General features: G+C 53.8%; 1 protein-coding gene across 1 annotated transcript in view; it reads right to left on the bottom strand.

Moving 5' to 3' along the window:
- Positions 1–591: 591 nt before the first annotated feature.
- The window catches only part of COL4A1 (collagen type IV alpha 1 chain), a 129,022-nt gene continuing 110,071 nt past the window's right edge, over positions 592–19,542 (bottom strand). Inside the window, exons 40-52 of the mRNA XM_031466313.2 lie at positions 19,279–19,377; positions 18,159–18,209; positions 16,805–16,990; positions 16,066–16,199; positions 15,020–15,092; positions 14,183–14,254; positions 13,059–13,187; positions 11,992–12,090; positions 10,899–11,111; positions 9,795–9,972; positions 5,929–6,043; positions 3,735–3,907; positions 592–1,973 (exon numbers count right to left, since the gene is read on the bottom strand). Of these exons, the coding sequence (XP_031322173.2) occupies positions 1,892–1,973; positions 3,735–3,907; positions 5,929–6,043; positions 9,795–9,972; positions 10,899–11,111; positions 11,992–12,090; positions 13,059–13,187; positions 14,183–14,254; positions 15,020–15,092; positions 16,066–16,199; positions 16,805–16,990; positions 18,159–18,209; positions 19,279–19,377 (1,604 nt within the window). The 3' untranslated portion in view covers positions 592–1,891. The remainder of the gene's footprint in view (positions 1,974–3,734; positions 3,908–5,928; positions 6,044–9,794; positions 9,973–10,898; positions 11,112–11,991; positions 12,091–13,058; positions 13,188–14,182; positions 14,255–15,019; positions 15,093–16,065; positions 16,200–16,804; positions 16,991–18,158; positions 18,210–19,278; positions 19,378–19,542) is intronic.

The following is a 19,542-nucleotide window of genomic DNA, read 5'->3' as shown; positions in this document are numbered from 1 at the left end:
CTACTTAAGTAGGATTTGGAATCCGACCATCTGTCCCACACTTAACCATTGCATAATTATAATCTCAGTTCTGACCCCCAATGAATCTGTTTTTAATGGCTGGATATGTGTGTTATTCATCTCTGTTCATCTTGTATCCAACCAGCGCTTGAAAAGTGGCAAACCCTTGGTAAACATACAGTGAATGGATGGGTGCATGCATGGATGGATGAGTGCTGGATGGATGGATGGATGCATGTGTGCATGCATGGATGGATGGGTGCATGGATGGATGGATGGATGGATGGATGTATAGATGGATGAATACAAGGGTGGATGGATGGGTGGATGAATGCATGGAGGGATGGATGGATGGAGGGATGATGGCTGCCTAGACCAACAGATGGGAGGGAGAGAGGGATGAAGGAGAAGACCATATTTTTCCTTTGTAATAATTTCTGTGAGTTATGACCAGTCTGTGACTCTCATTTGGAAGAATTACAAAATAAATGTGATCTAAGGGATGCAGAGCTTACAGGCTTACTGGTGGTTTGTGCAGTAACTTTTCCTTTAATGTTTCTGTGGCAATACTAGCAACAAATTAATAAAAGCTTAATTTTTATACAAACAGCTTTATTACAAATTTGAATTTTTAAGAAATACACATTTAAAGAAATTACACAAAAGGCCTTAGTAGTCTTAAAAACGCTTTGGAGACTTTTACTGAAAGGTCACTTCAGGCACAGTGGTCCGAATCTGCTCTCCTGCGATCCATTTGTTCCCCTGCTGAAGTCTGAACGCAGCTCGTGAAAAACCAAGGAAGCCGCCTGAAATGTGCTTACAGGTAAAAATACTGATACTCTGATTCAACAGAGCTGTTTTTCACACCGGGCTGCAGAATGAGGAATACTAATAAAACGAAGGCCTTTTTAAGGTTGTTGCTTTTGAAGTCAAGTTATTCAGTTTGTGATTAGTGTTTCAAACCCTGAAGATACTCATACAGAACAAAGACAAGAAGCTCAAAGTACATGCTTCACTGTAACAGACACCGCGTCCGTGAGCCTGGGTTTGGCTTTGGCAATACACCACTTTCGGTCTGGAGGTGAACAATGAAAACCTGATGTTTCACATTCAATACCCTAGTGTTTAAACTCTACGTTAAAGGACAACACAGGCTTTTAAAGGAAGAAACTATGTGAGCTTTATTTCAACAGTGGAAATGAAACGAAAACGTGACCTGCCTAACTGCTGACATCTATATAAATTACTAAAATATATATATATATTTCACTTCTGCCTACCTTGGGGACCCTCAGGAAATCCGTGATTTCTGCAAAAGCAGCTGCAAAGTACCACACGGAGCGGAAAGACCGAAACTTTTCTTGATGGGGTGGGGGCCGGGGCGGAAGACGGGGCTGCTGAGCCCAGACTTCCCTTCGGAGGTTCCAAACACTGTCTTTACAGGACTATTATTTGTACAGACTGAGGGACCTGGATTTTGAGACAGCTAGACAGTGATCTAAACAGACATGCCGTCGGGTGGAAACTGGATCTGCTAGCATACCAGAGTGAAAACGGGCGTTTACACCTCCTAGCACCCTTGGGTTTTCTGACGGGTCTCACTTCACACATCAGTGCACTGGACTGGAGAACAGACATATCTTTTATTTCATCAGAAGTGCCACTTGGGACGTCACTATGGACAGCTCATCGTGGTCTCTGACCCTCCTTCAGCGAGTGGAGGCCAACGAAGCAGGTGGGTTAGTTACGCAGACTCCTACAAGGCACCTTACGGTTTCATACTGGGCAGTGAGGTACACAGGATATACTTCTAGGGTTCGTTGCTGTTAGAGGAAGAAGAGGGGAGGAGGGAGTAGCACCATGTTGTGAAGACAGCTGAGGGCCGGCGTTGTTATGTTCTCCGCATACACACTTGGCAGCGACTGACGTGCGTGCGCAGCTCCCCGGCCTTCAACGTGGACGGCGTGGGCTTCCTGCAACGCAGCACAGAAACCAGCCGTCACCTCAGCAGAAGGGCAGGCCAGCCCCTCAGCCCTGCCCCCAGCCCCAGTCGCCATGGGACCAGCCGGGGACGGGCCGTGACACACAGGAACCAGCGTCCACCCCGCCTGCGAGCGGGCGCCGCGGTGGGGCGTCACTGAGCCTTCGTAATGCCTGCAAGTCACCATCCGCATCCCGTCGCTGGGCCAAGAACACAGCCAGAGTCACCCGCGTCTGTCTGGCCCCAGAGCCTCAGCCACTCCCCACGGCAGACCCTGCCTCCTCCAGCTGTGGGTCAACTCTCTGCCTTCTCAACTCGAGTAGTAACTGCCCCGGACTAAGACGGTAACTTCCTTCCCTGCGACTCCACACTCACCATAAGTGCGCATCAAATCATGGCCGAATGACGGGATGAGCAACCGGCCTGGAGGAGCTAACCAGACCTCAAAGTACGTTCGCAACTTGGCAACGCGGGTGGTCTGATTCGAGGCCAAAGAGAGGGGAGGACGTTTCATGTCCCAGCTGCTTCTCTGGTCCTAGAAATTCTACCTGGTCTTTGCTTGTTGGAAAGTGAAGTCTGAACTAAATTAGTACTAATCAAGTCTTACTGAAATTAAAGCAGCCATATGAGCACCTCGTCCCAAAACCGAGGCTGCTCATGTTAGCGAGTTTGGTGAAAATCCTAGTGCCCCAGATTAATTACTTAAATTAATGGGCTCTTATGCAGCTTTGTTTAAGCAGGCATTTTAGCTCACTGTACCAGGCTGCTGGCTTGACCAAAAAGACCCAGTGTTCCTTAGAACCCTAATGGTCAAATTCTATCTGTCGAGTTAACATCAAGCTCCCAGTCGCCTAAAAATCTTGTGTAAGCTACCAGTTAGGTACCTGGTACTTTTCTGATGCTTAAAAAAATTACTAGTGAGTGTGCTGCTTTACCTTCACGATTTAAGCTAGAGAGACTGGATCATAGCGAGGTCCACAAAATTCTTTCCGAAAAGGTAAAGGCAGAAAGGCTTATTTCCAGGGCTGAGAAGCACTGATTCGGGGGAGTGAACAGTAAGTAACCGTCCAGCCCCATGGGCGCCCTGCGTCTGCTCCGGCCAGGCTGCAGCTGGTGCTCAGAGCAGGACGGGGACTCGGGGCATGCTCCGGTCCCCAGCGGGCCGGCCGGGCTCCACACTCACTCAGCGAGGTCAGCAGCTACTGCAGACCGCTGCTTTCAGGGTGAAATTTTGGTAATGGAAGAGAAAGAAACGGTCTTCCCTATTAATGTCGGCTGCGTTTGTGCTGAAATTAATTTTGATTTGTGCAGGCTTACGAAAGTCTTACTCAGTGCCTGCAAGTCACACAACACGCCGCACCTTCACCTCAGCACACGATAAACACCATGAAAAAGGTGCAGCTTGCTGTCCCCTCTCCCTGCTGGTGAAAGGTACAATGTTTCCGAATGCTCTGCTCAAAGATGTTACGTTGTTGTGGATTCACCTTGAAACATGAAAGCGGCCTTCTCTCTTTCATGCCTCTTCCGTCAATGACAGAACTAAGCCTGGAACCTCAGCTCCGCCTTTGGAGACGGCCTGGGTTCTCTGCCGTGTAGAACAGAATCAGACAGCCGCTCCCACCCGCGGAGGCAGCCTTCCCGAGTCCTGTCGCGTCACCGTCTTTGGGACTCGGCCCTGGCAGGGCTACAGGTCACGGAGGATGGAGAGGAACCGCCCCAAGGGGGGAGCGGGGGGGCGGGTGCTGGCACTTACTTGAACATCTCGCTTCTTTCTATGGTGGCGAGCCAAAAGCTGTAAGCGTTTGCATAGTAGTTGCAGGTCCCGCGGCCGTGGCACTCGATGAACGGCGCGCTTCTGAACTCCTCCAGGCAGGAGCCGGGGGAGGCGAGGGCCTGGCCAGAGCCTTCTGCGCCTGCGCTGGTGTGCTGCGGGGCAGGGAGAGTGGGGTCAGGGCCTCCCTCCCATCCGTTCCCAGGTGGAGCCGGGGTGCTCCCTGCAGGAAAGCTGCCCTCCCGGCCTCCTGCGGTCTCCACAGAGCACCCTGGGGCCCACACGTGGCCTCAGGCCGCGCACACCCAGCGCCAGGAGTCAGCCAACGCCCCTCCCGGGATGGGAGACAACCGGTCCCACGTCATCAGCATTGAAACAAACGCTGTGTCTCACTCTGTTTTCTCTCCGGACACCGAAACCTCTTCTAGTCAGGGGTACGGCTACAGCCGAAACGTGCAAATGATGTCAGAGCCAATGGATGCCACCTCAACTTCCTCAGCAGGTAAGGAAGCCGTCGGAATCCTGGATTTGCTACCTTGGGTGCTACCCACCCTTTTATAAAGGAAATTAGCCCCCCTTTTTTTTTCTTTAAAAAGAGAAACCTTAAGGGAAAGAGGGAAAAGAAAGCCACTGTTGTAGCTGTTGGTTAAACTGGGTTGAAGGAGGATCTACTTGTCTTCAGAAACCAAGACATAAAACAAGTGATGTCCCAGCGTCTCCAGGGGAGCTATTACGTGAGACGTGAGAAAGGGGACTGTGGAAGTTTAGGGCCACAGGGGACCTCTGAGCACAAAGCCAACACCCTCGATTCCCAGGTGGGGACGTCAGGACCCTGGAACATTCCGGATCTGGCCATGATCAAAGCTGAGGTGAGAATGGGGGTCTCGGGGTGCCCAGTGGGGCCCCACACTTCACACCAAGCCCCCGGACTGAGCGGTGGTGGGTGACCTGCTCCCCGGGAGCTCGTCACTTTGATTTGCTCTTGGTTTTGAGAAATTAAGGGTCATCTCTGTGTCAGATCTTTGCAGAATGCTGGGAGGGGGGACGGGGAGATGACAAAGTGTCCTGTGCTCCTTGGATGGGGGCTTCATCTGTCAAACTGACTTTCCAGTTAGCGTATTTTATGATTGGAGGTCCAGCAGTCCTATCTATTTGAGACAAAGTCGTATGCTTGCCTTATGGCAAGTGTCTTGATTTCTCTACATCAAAGTTCTAACCTTTGCAGCTTTCTTGACAAAGGAGCCACAATGCAGCATTTAGACTTATCCAAACAACCTGCTGGGTTTTTGCTGTTGCTGCAGATTCTTTGGACCCGTTGAAGAGTCTAAATGCAAAATCATCAACCCAGGAAAGCTCACCATCAAACTGGAACACACACACACAAGCATTTGAAGGATTGCTTTCCCGGCAACTTCCACACTTGGAATAACTCGTGGCCGAAAAACAAATAAGAGGCCACGTTCCCAGTCAATCAATCAGGCTGATGGTCATCTGGGGTCGAAGGCACAGCCTGGCCACTCCGGAGAGCGTGCGGGTCTACAGCAGTGATGTGGGGTGCTGGTGTGGGATCGCTTAGCGGGACTGAGTCCAGTGCAACCTCATCTCCCAAGCTCAGGGCATGTACATACTCAATCAAGACTTTAAATGGAGGAAATAAAGTAAAATTAGAAGTGACGAGAGGATCCCAGAGGGGTTCTGTGCTTCCTGCCTTAACTGGCTTTCGGGGGGGAGGGGAGCATTAGGGCTGTGGTGTCCGGGGCGGCTGGGGGACGAGTGTGGGGGAGGTGGACACTCGGGCCCCAGCTCTGCCATGCGCCCTGCTCTCTCTTTCTGACTCCAGCTTCTGCTTTCAGGCTCGTGAGTGTTTTGGCAAATGTGTTCCCTCCGCCCCACGGGCACGCTCTGCCCTTCTCCCAAGAAGGCTCTGACTCTCAGCATCTCATCAGGTCGTCCCAGCTACCTAGTCCCAGAACAGAGCTCTGAGCGGGCACAGGACCCCCTCACTGTCCCTCCCGAGTGGAACAGGCGAAGCTCCTGGGGACACTTTGGAGGGGGTCCCAGGAGGGAGGCAGGCCAGTGACCTGGGGGATAGAGAGGGTGGCAGCAGCAGACAGGAGAGGTGGGATGTCCAAGGGTGGCTCTTTGGGGAAAATACGGTGTCTCCCCAGATGCTTACCATCACAAAGGAATAGCCAATCCAGAGCGAGGACCAGCCGGCGGGGCACTCTGGGATCTGAATGGTCTGGCTGTGCACCGCCATCACCATGGCCGGCGCCTCACACACCGCACACCTAGAAGTCACCAGAGCAGACACTCAGCACAGCGGAGGAGCCTCAGCACAGCGGAGGAGCCTCCCCGCTCGTTCCTGTCCCCGATACACGCAGCCTCTTCCCTCCGCCCTCCCCTCCGATGACACGTTCTATCAAGTGGGTACGGCACCCACTGCACGGGCTCTGAGCCCAGGGCCTCCTCACTGGCTGGGGAAGCCTGCTTCGGGGTTCGAATACTGACTAGGTCTCAAAACCAGGTGGTGCACTGGCCATCCAACCACCTGCTTTGTGGGGGGAGACCGGAAGGCCAGGCTGTAGCAGGGGCCATCTCCGGGGGAGCTGGGACTGCAGGCCACTTCCGTTTTCTCCTCTGCGTGTCTCAGCATCTCTGAACATTTTAGCCACGAGCGTGTGTTTCAGCAAACACCGGGAATGCCCAGGAAAAAGGAGGCAGCGAAAGCCAAGCGCTAGCTCTCACTTCCAGAGGACAGTGGTTTGTTTTAAGCCCTGAAGCCTCTTCCATGTAAGAAAAACACTGAGTGAATGATAGTTAAGAGAAAGTGTGAACCTGGGCTGGACGTCCACTGGAGACTCCTTCCAGAGACTTGTCCAGCCCCAGAGCCAGCACACCAGTGAGGAGACCCTGCTGGCTGGGCTGTCCAGGGGCCTCTGCAGCTGGAGGGAGTCCCAGAGCCCCCTCCCAGGCCAGGCGGGCTTGTGCTCAGCCGCGGGGGCGGCGCCCAGCAATAAATTGTAACACACAAGGTTCTGACTCAGACCTGCTCTGCTAAGGGACCCTCTGATGGTGGGATAATGTTTGGTTAAAAAAAAAAAAAAATTAAACACCAGCAACAACATAATTACATTCAAGTCACAAAATGAACAGAGTGCTAACAATGCTGATAAATGACTATAAATGGTGTTAATAATTACACTTAGTTATGCTGGAACATTTGCATGAAAATGGATGAGAAGGCGGGTGAAGGCCTAAATTAGTCATTCGATTTTCCCTCGACCTGTGTGTGCGTGTGTGTGCGCGTGTGGTGTGCTATTTTCTATTTTATTCACACAGATGCAGATGAGTTAAAGGGCTTCAGCTAAACAACAGTGACTGAGATTGGCCTCATCCATCTGCCACCGTCGGCCCACCAGACGCAGGAGCAGAAATATAGTGGGAGGGAAGCGCTTTGCGGAAAGCTCCCCCTGGGCAGGGGGGTTCAAGTCACTACAGAGAAGTGGTCTTGACCCTGGCAGAAGGGTGTCAGGGAACAGAGACGCACAGACTTAATGAGCTGAGTGGCCCCTTAAAATTGACACAGCCTAACACCCATGTGACTTAGGAAGAAACTGAGGCCATGGCTGGTTGGGTCAAAGGCAGACTTAAAACTCAGCCCTCTCTGCTCCGCCACCAGTGGTGTCTCCTCCAGAACAAGCGGACGGCCTGTGGTCTTCGACGATGCATGTCTGCGCAAAGCCAGGAAGTGCTCAGGAAGTTTTGTCAGGATGACAGCAGAAAGGGTGCTACCTTTCCTGCTCAGGATGAACGAGTTCATGTTATTAACTCTTTCTAAAATTAAGCCTTAGGCCCTCCCCCAGGGGAAGACCTCAGAAGGAGTCTGGAAGTCCTGAGACGTCATCAGAAACCACGAAGGTAAAGTAACTTGGGGCCTGCGTGCTCAGAGACCTGGAGGAGCGGGCCGTGTTACTGCGAAAGGGGATGTGAGATGTGGGGGCCTCTCGGGGCAGTGGGCTTGAAGGACGTGACTTCCGAGGTCCTTTCACACTGAGCGTCTGTGGGTCAGTCAACAGAAAGATGTGAACACCCCCAAACAGGCAGTGCTGGCGTTTAAACAACTTGTGGTCACAGAATCAGGGCTCTTACTAAAAGTGATGAGTTCAGAGAAAAGCAAAGCTGAGACCCCAGGCTTCTCCTGGACCGGTTTCTGGAATATCGTAAACACGTGCCAGGGCCCTGGGTCCCAGCCAGATCAACATTACTGTCAATTTTACTTAGAAGGTAAGTAGGCAACAAAAACGAACAATCATTTTCTACCTGTTGTCCAGGAAAGCTAAACAAAAACACAAAGGTGGTTAGTCTTCCCTCTCGCACCCCGGGGTGGTTCTGAGCAAGAAAAATCTCAGCCCAGAACGAGCCGCCTCCCAGACACACGTGAGGACATGAGCCTTTTGAAAGATGCCTCTCTGGAAGTAACGGCTGACTTTTCCCATTTTAAGACCCAGGAGGCAAGTTTTCTTACAGCCCCAAAGAAAAGTCAAAGAAACCCGTCAGGGGCCCTTTTGATGTAAGGCCACCGGAAACCTGACTTTTCTACTAACATCCCCCAGTCTTTCTGTTCTGGGTCCTCGGCGGTACATTCTTTTAACCAGACTGACCTGCTAGGACCAGCCTTGCACATGCCAGAGCCGCAGACCCTGTGCCTGGCCCGCCCTCCCCGAAGCAGGCGGTGACCAGCAGGGACTAGGGGTCACCCCGCACCCCCACCCCTCGGACTGCATGATGCAGCTCAGCCTGCATTGCTCCATCGTTCCTCCTGTTCAGAGGCAGCTTTTTCTCTAAAGGAAACAGGAAATCTTACGCCCTTTCTCCCTCTCACTTTCCTAAGGCGAACTTGCCCGGTCTCATTACTCTTCTGATCCTCGTCACCTTCGTGTGTAAAGTGAGAGAACAGCTCCTTAGTCAGATGAACGCCTACATCTGCCGCCTTTCAATTACTTGGGAGCTAAGGAAGCAACCTTTCCTTAGAGGGAGAGAGGCCGAGGTAGGACAACCGTGCACTTTTCAGCCATAATAATTTCAGTTTCCCATTTTGTGTCCTCCCAGGCAGACTCTCAGGGACCTGAAAACATCCTCCACACATTAATGAGTGCGGAAAGCTCCTAATCTGGGAGTCGCTCAAACACACGCAGTCACAGTGGGTGCAACAGCACCTCAAGGGGGGCAAAACCCAGGGGGGCAGCGTGCGTGAGCCCTTAGCGTGCACACGTTCCATGTGCGCAATACGTGGGGGTGACCTTTTTATGTATAAAGCACAGACATGCAGTGTGTCTGTGGTATCACAATTTCAAGGGCACCACCTCACTCCCGTGGGTGAGCTCCTTTGGGTGTACCCCCAAAGATGGCTAAGATGGGGGAGGGTGCAGCTCAGTGGTAGAGCACATGCCTCGCGTGCACAAGGTCCTGGGTTAATCCCCAGCACCTCTGCTAAAAATGAGTAAATTAACCTAATTACCTCCAGTCTGCCTCCACACACACAAAAAAAATCAAAAAAGGTTAAGATGGTAAATTTTACGTTACGTGTATTTTACTACAATTAAAAAATCACACTTTTTTTTAATTTCATGGAGGTGGAGTGATTCCAAAACTACACCTTAAAAGGCTCCTTAGAGAGAGAGTTGTTTAAGAAAAATAAGCTGCACAGCTTGTCTAAGTTTGCTGGGGACCCCAGGGACCCTGCCCCGTTCACAGCGGGGAAGGCGGCCACCCCAGTGAGTCACACGAGTTACACATCTTGTTCCAAAGCTGGGCGTTTTCTCAGCGAGGGTTTGCACTAGTCATTTTTAAAGATGGTAACTGACTGTTACATCCACTAACTTGTACAGCTGATTTCTAAGACTAAACTCAGATATCACATTCAATACACTGAATAGCAACGGAGAGAGTGTTTGGGGAAAAAAGCCAAAATAACTTGTTCCCGGCCTACAGGTGGCTTTTGCTCTTTGGCGGCGGCCAGTGGCGGCGGGCTGGGCTCACCTGCTGATGAAGGGCCGGATGCTGTCCCCCGTGACGGGCGCCATGGACATGGGCATGGGCTCGGGTGTGGACAGCCAGTAGGAGTAGTCGTTGCGGGAGGCGAAGTTGCACACGTTGTTGATGTTGCAGAACAGGAACGGCATCGTGCTGAACTTGCGCAAGCAGCTGCCGGCCGTGCCTGCGGGCGGGGGGAAGGCGCCGTGTGACCGTCCCCCCGCCGCCCCCTGCGGGCCGGCGGGGAGCCGGCTCATCGCGGAAGGCTTACCCTCTGCATAACCCGCCAAGACGGAAATAAGAACATTTTAAATTACAGACAGAAAGAAGGAACTGTATCCACCCAGCAGACTAGCCTGACTGGAAAGGAGCTGCCATGCAATGTAAAGTGACCCAGGCCAGAGGGTCAGCGCCAAGAGCCAGCAGGACGTTTTGACGAAGGGACACAAAGCGGCTTATCGGCAGAGAGAAAGCTTTTCCCGGAACTGACTTCCAGAGGGACTTGAACGTGCAGGTCCTTGTACAGAGCTGGCGAGTCGCTGGACAAGGTCTCTGAAGAAATGCAGAGCTCCCTTTGTAGACCTGCCTGTTGTGTGCAACCTCAGTGACAGCCAGAGGTGTGACATTAAAACATAATGTGGTGGCGCATATCGGGGGGGACCGAGAAAATGGCAGACACACAGCCCTCTGCTGATTGAAACGCAGAGGGACCGAGATGAGAACGTGCAGAGAAACTGGACAGGGTAAGGTGGACATATTTTAAAAGAGCAACAGGAAGGCTGCTCTATTTTAAGGCCATCAGTGCGACTGTGAAGAGTGTGCTCCAGAAATCCTGACCCCACTCGATCATTTGAAGAAGAGCTCAGAAGTTTCATTCCTTTAACATTTTTCAGAGAGCCCGCCTTTACGTCTGCCCGGCTTCCCATCAGCTACACGGCAGCTGTTGAACGGACAGCCCATTTGGTAAGGGTGGCAGGAAACAGGACTTCTTCATTGACTAGGTCTTGATGACACCCCAAACTGCAGGACCAGCGCAGGACACAGACCCCATCACCACCCAGCCCTGGACTCTGGACGTGGGAGGAACGCAGCCCTCCCCGGACGCCTCACCCAGGTCCTGGCCGTGCGCCCGCTCGTTGCCCTGGACGTAGAGCAGGGAGTAGCCGTGGTAGAGGATCTTGGTCCCAGGAGGGCACTGGGGGTCGTCTATCGTCTGACTGTGCCTGGTCACCAGGAAGCCGTGATCCACAGACGGGGTGCCCGGGGGACCCATGGATCCCGGCAACCCATCAGGGCCCGGCGGCCCCGGGAAGCCTCTGGGACCTGCAGGACACAAGGGGAATCAGCTTCCCTAGTCACAGACAGACGAGACCCAGTGCAGCCGCCCCCTCCCTCGCGCTGGCAGGTCTCGGCTCTGCCTGCCGCCTCGAGCTGTTCTCTGAGCCCAGTGCTTGGTGCAAGGCAGGCGCTCACAAAACTGAGTCCAATGAATAAATGAAACACACGAAAAGAAGTACACAAATAAAGGCAGGAAGTGGCGCTGACACCATGCAGGTATTTACACGGCGCTTTGGGGTCCCTGGGGGAGGATTATTACAGAATTATTAGAACTACCTCCTCTAAAGGTGGCTTGCCATCCTTAGTGGCCCACAGCTGGCGGAGGGACACAGGGCGGTAAGGATGCTCGCGTGCAGGGTGTCCTCCCCGGCCCCTGGGGTGACCAAGCTGCCTGGGAGCCTGCCCCAGGCCTCCTGCCGGCTGGGTCCTCCGTCCCTCAGCCCCGCCTCAGCCTTTAGCATCTCGGTCACGACGGGACACCTGAGCTCCTGCTTCTTGGGAAGCAGCCCACCTGCATCCCTTTCGGTGACACTGCGGGATCGTCTGCCCTCCCTGGCCCATGCTGACATGGGGCTTTCAAGCTGCAGCCTGCATCACCCACACAGGCCGTCACTACGGGCCTTCTTTCAGTGACATCTAGAACACACCGTGAATTGATCACATCTGTCTCTCTACACAGGAAGCAAATGAGAGCAACCTTAGCTTCTCCTTAGGACCCTAGTTCTCCTAAGAAGCAGACGTCTTTGGAAATCTTCAAGAAACATTTTCAATTTCATTTTGCAGGCTTCTGCACGCCAGGGCCGCAGGCTTCTAACCCAAAGACACAGGTAGTGGGTAATGAGGTTGGAGTTCATGGCACACTTACCAGGAGGCCCAAAGGGTCCCATCTCTCCTTTCTGGCCGGGGGCGCCGTCAAACCCGGGACTACCTGGCGGCCCAGGTAAGCCCACCGATCCTGTCACACCTAAGGGGGAGGGAGAAAGGGTTCACGGGCCGGTACAGGAGAGCTGTCTCTTCTCTTCCCTCAGGAAACGTCCTCTGTGGCCTTCTGGAAGGCCAACACGGGGCCTCGGACCAGGTGGGAAAGCCCTCCCAGGGCCAGGAGCGGCTGGCTTTGGGACAGCAGCACACGCCGTGCAGAGGCCAGGGCCCAGCAGACCCCACAGGGGCGCGTGCTTCACCCTGGAATCGGGGTCCCCCGCTTCCTGCCGTCACTGTTTGGCAGGCAATCTGGGGAAGGACAGTCACCAGGGAGCGGGGAATGGTCTGATGTGCTTCCGTTTTCTCGGGTGTCCCCACATCGGCCACATTCTAGTGCCTCAGACGTTTAGGCACCAGGTTTACTGATGTGGACAGTACTTTTTGTTTTCATGTGTCCAGTTTATTCTTAGGTCGTTTAAACTTAAATTTTCACGGATGCGACCTTTCCACTCTAAATGTGTTCATTCTTCTTTATTTTCCATCCCCACCCCTCCCTGGGAGCTCCTGAAGTGGGGAGCGTTTCGCCCAAACAAGCAGAAGACTGTAGGTGAGCGTGTCCAGGGCCCCGGGGATGGGCACACAGCTTGGCCAGGTGGGCAGAGCTCCCGGGCGCCGTGCAGACACCAGTGCCTACAATGCTAGACGGCTGCTTCCTGCCGGCCCATCCTTCTGTCCCTTTTCCGTGGTTTTCTAAGTGAGCACAGATATGCTAAGTTTTACGTTCCCCTGGCTTTCTCTGTGTTTTGCTCTGGCTTTTTACTTCAGTCCTTCAAAATCTTCATTTGGTTTTTTTACACATCAAAGAAAAGGCGGTAAGAAAGCCATCTTCAAATACATTTTCTATAGCCATTATCCAGAGGCAGAGCGGAGCAGAGCGGAGACACAGGACGGCGAGAAGGCCCCCAGCTCCCTCGACCCCCACGCCCCGCCACCCAGCCCCGCGCTCCTTACCTTGCTGTCCTTTGGGGCCTGGAGGTCCCTGAAGGCCTTTCAGACCCGCGGGGCCCTCAGGCCCAGGAAGCCCTGGCTCCCCTTTGATGATGTCGTAGGGACCTGGGGGGCCGGGGGGGCCGGGAAGACCTGTGGGAATCAGGGTGGGGGCCAGTCAATTTCACCGTCACCACACGGGGCAGAAACGGCTTCCAACACGGAACCCAGTCTGAACGCAGTGTTGTCCCAAAGTAGAATCAGCGTCAGAAACACAGGTAAGCAGATCCTCGCAAGATACCTTTACCCTAAGATCCTGACCCCTCGGGACCGGAGCCAACGTCAGGGGCCTGGGTGGGAACCGCCACTCGGATCTGGGCTCGGGGACGGGCCTGCCCCGAGGTGACGCTCGTGCCCCCAGGGCCCCGCTCGCAGGGGCGGGGGGTGGGGGGAGGCTCCAACACACGCAGTTGGAAGCCCGCCCCCAGGCTCGCTAGGCCGCCGGCCCTACCGTCTTAGCCACGCACAGACAGACGCTCGTTCCGCGCGCCAGGCCCTGAGCCGCCTGTGGCTGCGCACGGAGTCTGAACCCCGGGGGGTCTGCTCCCCTTCCTTCTGCCCTCCCACGCCTCCTCCCCCATTTCCCCACTTTTTCCTTCCCCGTCGCCCACTTCTCAGTGCGTTCGGGTTGCTCACTCCCTCTCCTGAAGCGTGGTTTTCACAACCGGGTGCAGCCCTGGAAACCAGGCCTGACTCCAGGGACCAGAGGGGATGCAGGGCCCCTCAGACCACGTCCTTCCACGACCGGCCCACGTCCCTGCAGCCACGTGGCACGTCTGGCTCCCCGTGGAGAAGCCACAGCAGACCATTCCTAGGACGGGCCCCCACGGTCCCGCCACAAACCACGCAGACAATTTCACTCCTTGTTTTGGGGGCTAACCTCAGTCTCCCCTCAGAGCTGGGAGCTTTTGTGAACCTTGGGTCTCTCATTCCCTCTCTGCTGGATTTACCGCAGGCGCAGATTCAGTGAACTTGACTTGCAAGACAAGTCACTGGTAAAAACGGTAACTGGAGCAGCCAAGTACAGGACCCCCGGCGGCCGCCACAGGGCTCTCGGTGACCGCTTCCTGACGGTCGGGCTCTCTTACCTTTCGTTCCAGGGAACCCTTGGTCTCCGGGGTCACCTTTCACTCCCTGAAGGCCAGGGAGGCCTTTCTGACCTGCACGAAAGCAGAACATGGTCTTTGCACAGAATTCCACCAGACTCCGCGTGTCCGTGTGTGTGTGTGAATACATATGTACACCTACGTGTGCACACACACTCGTGTGTACCTACGTGGAAGCACGTAAACACACCTAAACACAAATGCATGTGTAACACACACACACAGTGAACACATTTCCAGTTCATGCTCGTGGAAAAAAAGAGCATTGCTTCTGGTCAGCTATGTAAAACTCCGGGTGAAACTCTTCTTTCTAGAATCCAGACGTCACATTTTTTCCAAACATGCAGCAAACCACTAAATGGTCCCAACCAGGGGAGGACACAGAATCCTGTAATCCCCGACCTGATTCACACGCATCCCCACCCGGACCACAAGGCGCCTGCAGGCTGAGAATTTGTTTCATTGACCTTTCATTCCTATGTATCTGACTCGGCAGGAAAAGTCACAGTGCCTGGAAGCCGGGAGGCACCCAATAAATGTTTGCTTAAGACATTAATAAATTAATGAACATCCCAAATCCATGACCGCTTACTGGGAGGCAAATGCCTCGCTGATCCTTAGCAAGAAAATCAGAATGTCTTCACACAGCTGTGCACAGGGTTCTACAAATGGGGCTGCCACCCAGAAATGGCACTTTAATTTGAAGAGAACCGTGTCATGTCCTGCAAGCGTGCTGGTTCTCCCGACGCGAAAGCGCCAGGGTCGGGGCTCTGGTGGCGGGTTGATGGGTCTTCAGGCAGCATCTCCGTTATGTCTCACCTTGAAACCCTGGAACTCCTGGAGGTCCCATGTCACCCTTAGAACCTGTGATTCCTGGAGAGCCACCAATCCCCTAGACACAAAGAGAACATCAGTCAGGAATGGCTCAGGAGAAGCTGGGACAGCCCCTGGACTCCTGACAGTAGCTTTGTGCACACACAGTGCCCTGTGGTTTCCAGAAAGATGTAAAGAGAACAGCAAAATTCCCTTCTGCAGCCCAATCAGGACGCGGGAAACTGCAACACCCTGCTTCATTCATTGGGTCCCCTCTGCCTGTCCATCTATGTGGTCAAGTTTCAGAAGCAGGTGTAAGTCTTACACCCGCTGTCCCCACCCCACAGCACAATGCCGTGAACAGAGTCAAAACTCCCTAAACACCTGTCGTGCCAATACTTCCATCTGTCAACACCAGGGCACCTCTCTGGAAAACTTCCCTCCCAACAGTCAACCACAGTGATCTTTCTTTAGGATTAGCTTCATATCTTGTATTTAAAGTACTTTAAATATGGAAAAAACATTAAAAATACTAAAGGAGGTTGTCTTGTCTTTAAAAACACTATCCTATTTTCTAGACATACTGACATAGTTGTTACCTTCCCAATATATATAAAAAGTTGTATTGTTTCTTATATATTTTGGTTTCTTTGCTTTATCTTATTTTAAAAAGTTACACGTATGTGCGTGTAACGTGTACACAGTCATACAGACACACGGAGAGAGACAGGCAGGCGCGGGCCGGCACTAGGAGTGGGAGTACATGCCTGCATTTCTGAGGCTAACTTTTTGCATCATTTGTAAATAGATTTTCAAACCCAGGCTTTGAACTGTAATCTCCAGGAGTAAAACATCGCCCTTTTAATGGTCCTTGTGTGACTAGACGGTAAGAAATGTTGTGACAGTTGCCCACTATGGTGCTAGTGACGATGGCTGGGGACTGGCAAGAGAGAGGGGCTGATTCGGAGAGGACGGGGGGGTGCAACACACACACATGCAAGCCCTACGCTGGGATCCTTTTCAAGAACAGGCCCTGCAGGGGGACAACTCACAGGCATGCCCTGGAACCCGGGGTCTCCCTTGGGCCCTGGAGCACCAGGAGCCCCCGGCCAGCCTGGGTTTCCTTTGTCGCCTTTCAGTCCATCAAGCCCGGGGAGCCCTGGAGGCCCCATGGGTCCCGGAAGCCCTGGCGGGAGACACAGAAGCCACAACATTTGAGGTTAGAGGGTGCTTTTAGGTACCAGTGTCACCGGGCTGTGGTTGTCACCAATGCTACCCAACTGTCCCCAACTATCCCCAACTGTACACACCACCACCAAATTAAGCAGCATGTGACCTCAAGACATCAAGGTAGGCCCTAGGAAGAAGCGTCTGCTCAACAGGAGGTGAATGTCGACATAAACACCACGTCCCAGGGTGCAAGCGCCTGTGGTCCCCTGCTCAGGGGAGGCCGTGCTGCCGCGCAGTCCCCCTGCTCACGGGGACAGGAGTGCTACACGGTCCTGCCGGTTTTACACGACCACCACAGGTGGCACCTGAGCCCCAGTCCTTTCCGGTAACGTCCTTTCTCCCTAACTACCTGTCATCTAACAAGCTCCTTGACAGGAAGGACACGGGAAGCGCCGACCCAGCGGAGGCCTGAGCACCAGGCCCTGATGTCCTGCGCACTTTCCAGCTGTGATAAACGCTGAGAGCTTCTGAACAACAACCTCATCATTTGAATTTCTTTCCCACTTGTGTGTGTCTGTGCCTGCCTCTGTCCCAGCTCTGAGCCTGGCCAGACGCCCTCACCTGGCAGCCCAGGCTGTCCCTGCGGTCCTCGGTCTCCTTTGGGCCCCTCCACCGCACGGCCAGGGGCTCCTGGCAATCCCGGCTGTCCCTGTGGCCCCGGAGGACCCATGAATCCTTGCTCTCCTTTGGATCCAGGAATTCCTGGACTCCCAGCCAATCCAGGGAAACCCACGTCGCCCTTTGAACCTAAAAAGCAGTAAAGAGAGTTTGAGGTGATGGTGAGACACAGGGAAGGAGACCCAGGGCATCGATGTGGAGGGAGGGGCTCCCGGAAGGCAGCAGGAGGGAGCCAGAGGCGGGAGCCCTTCTGTCTCCTTTTTGTTAAATAGCACGCTAGCCTTCCACCACGGCCGACCTGAAGGAGAGAAAGTTCAGGATAGAAAGAACCCGCGATCTTTCTCTATACTTCTTAAAGGAACTGTTTGACAGCAAAGGCATTGGAACACATGTGCAGACAAGCCTGCAAGTCACTGCACTGCTGAGACCGAGGGCTTGTTCCGTCAGCAGGTGAATGAGTGAGCGCACAGCGTTAGACCCACGCCATGGAACATTACTCAGCGATAAAAAGGAATGAGCTGCTGATGTGAGCAATGCACCGGTCGCTCTCAGACTAACAGCGCTGAGCAAAAGCAGTCAGACTGAGGAGAGCACACGCTGCAGGGCTCCGTCCACGTCAACTCTAGAAAACGCAGGCTAAACTGCAGCGCCAGAAAGCAGACCCAAGGCCGCCTAGGGTGGGGCTGGGGCCGCGAAGGGGCAGGAGAGGGGATGGCCAAGCGGCCCAGGACACTCTTGGGGTGACGAGGTGCTCCCCATCTCAAATGTGCTGTATTTCCATGGGGTGTGTGTGTTTGAGTGTCTGTGTGTGTATGAAGATTTATCAAACTGCAAACTTTGAATATGTGCAATTTATTGTATTTCAATGATACTTCAATAAAACTGTTTTTAATATTTTTCAAATTAAGAGCTTATAGAAAAAAAAACAAACAACTGCATGTTTAGTTTAAACATTTTACCCAAACTGGGTAATAAAATGGTAATAAAATGACAAAATTCTAGGATTGTTTCAAGCTTATTAAGAAAAAATAAGGGGGGAAGGAAATAGGGTCACCACCTGGAGGGACCGCAGGGCCCCCTGTGTGATGCCCGCCCGACGCCGCACAAGGCAGCGACTCCAAAACGCAGCGCACCGCCTGGCAGCTTGTCACCAGCTGGGAGACTGTCGGTTCGACTGTCCCAGACCCAGGAGCCATCACCCGTGTCTAGATGCTTCCTTGTCGCTGCTCAGCCTGCTCTGTGGCATGTGCAGCAGCGGATAGCTGAGAACGAAGAGTACATTTAACAAATCTGTTACCTTTCTCTCCTTTGGTCCCGGGAAACCCTGGTAACCCTCTTCCGGGTAGACCTGCAAGACAAAGGTGAGAAGCCACTGTCATCTCCCTGGAAACAGCGGAGCTGTGGGTACAGCACAAAGCGAGACCCACTCTCTGTGCCAAGACCATCTACTGTTTGCGGAGCACACAGAAATTAGCTCACGGCCCTGTGCTCGTCAAATTATATTCCTACAATTACACCCTGGACTGGACACATAATTCAGTGCATTTTCCCAGACACCTTTGCACTCAGAACCACAAGAGCATCTGGTAGAAATGACCTGTACAAGTGAGTGCTTCTTCCCTGCTGCTGTCTGCAGACCCACAAACCGGCTTTTCTCACACGGCCATCCAACTAACAGCCCTTCTCAAGAGCGAGAGAGCCACCAACACCTGGGGCAGCCGAGCCAGGGGCCCACCCATGTGAGTAAAGGGCTTGAGGGGAGATTCAAAGCTGGGAAGCAGGTGTGGAGGCACTTTTTATAAATTATTTTTACAGGAAAAGGAATACACATAATATAAACATAAGGCTCACAGAATGAAAGAGTGAACTTGAGGAAAAGGCCGACGGTAACAGCAGCAGACCCCTCGCAGTTTCCTGCCAGCACCGCGTCCCTCCCTCCAGCCCCCAACCCGGGTGACCTGCTCCAAGGTGCGTGTGCCGCCCTCCTTCTACTCGAGTATTCCTGCGTGTGACTGTCATCTTCGGAGCTCACACAGGCACTATCGCCCAACTTGTGGCGCCCCCGTCAGTGACAGGAGCAGATTCGGGGGACAGCAAACACCTCCAGGGCCATTTCTAAAGGGGGGACGGCCAGGCAGAGAAGGCAGGGTCTGGGCTTTCTGTGGGTGCCTCTGTCACTCACGTGAGGGCTCAGGCCATTTCGAGGGTCGGTGGCCACACGTATTTGAGGAGTAAGTGACCACCCTCTCTCCCCTCTTCGCATCCATCCCAGCGCACGTGTCCACGCTGCTGTTTGAACAGCGGGAAGGGCGTGCTGCCTTACACCCAGCCCCGGCGCCCAGCGGGGAGGGCAGGTCTCTGGGAGACGCAGCTCCAGGGCAGAGCTTCAACCTGAAAAGAGTGGGAGCCCAGCGTACCTGGTTCACCCTTCTCTCCTGCCGACCCCGGGATTCCGTCACTGCCGGGCTCTCCTTTCTGGCCGGCGGGGCCCGTGGGGCCAGGCTGTCCAGGAAGACCTCGAAGAGCAAGGTCGCATCAGTCAGGCACGGAGCCTCTCCCGGAGCACCCGGGTCGGCGTGCAAAAGGCTCTACTAAGGACATTCACCCAGGGAGCCCTGCTGTCCCCCACCCTGAGCTCGCCTGGCTTCCCCGCGGTCCCTCCCAGCGTCCCCTCAGGAGGG

Source organism: Camelus dromedarius, chromosome 13, assembly GCF_036321535.1.
Source record: "Camelus dromedarius isolate mCamDro1 chromosome 13, mCamDro1.pat, whole genome shotgun sequence".
Lineage (NCBI taxonomy): Eukaryota > Metazoa > Chordata > Mammalia > Artiodactyla > Camelidae > Camelus > Camelus dromedarius.
This window is presented reverse-complemented; position numbering and strand designations above follow the sequence as displayed.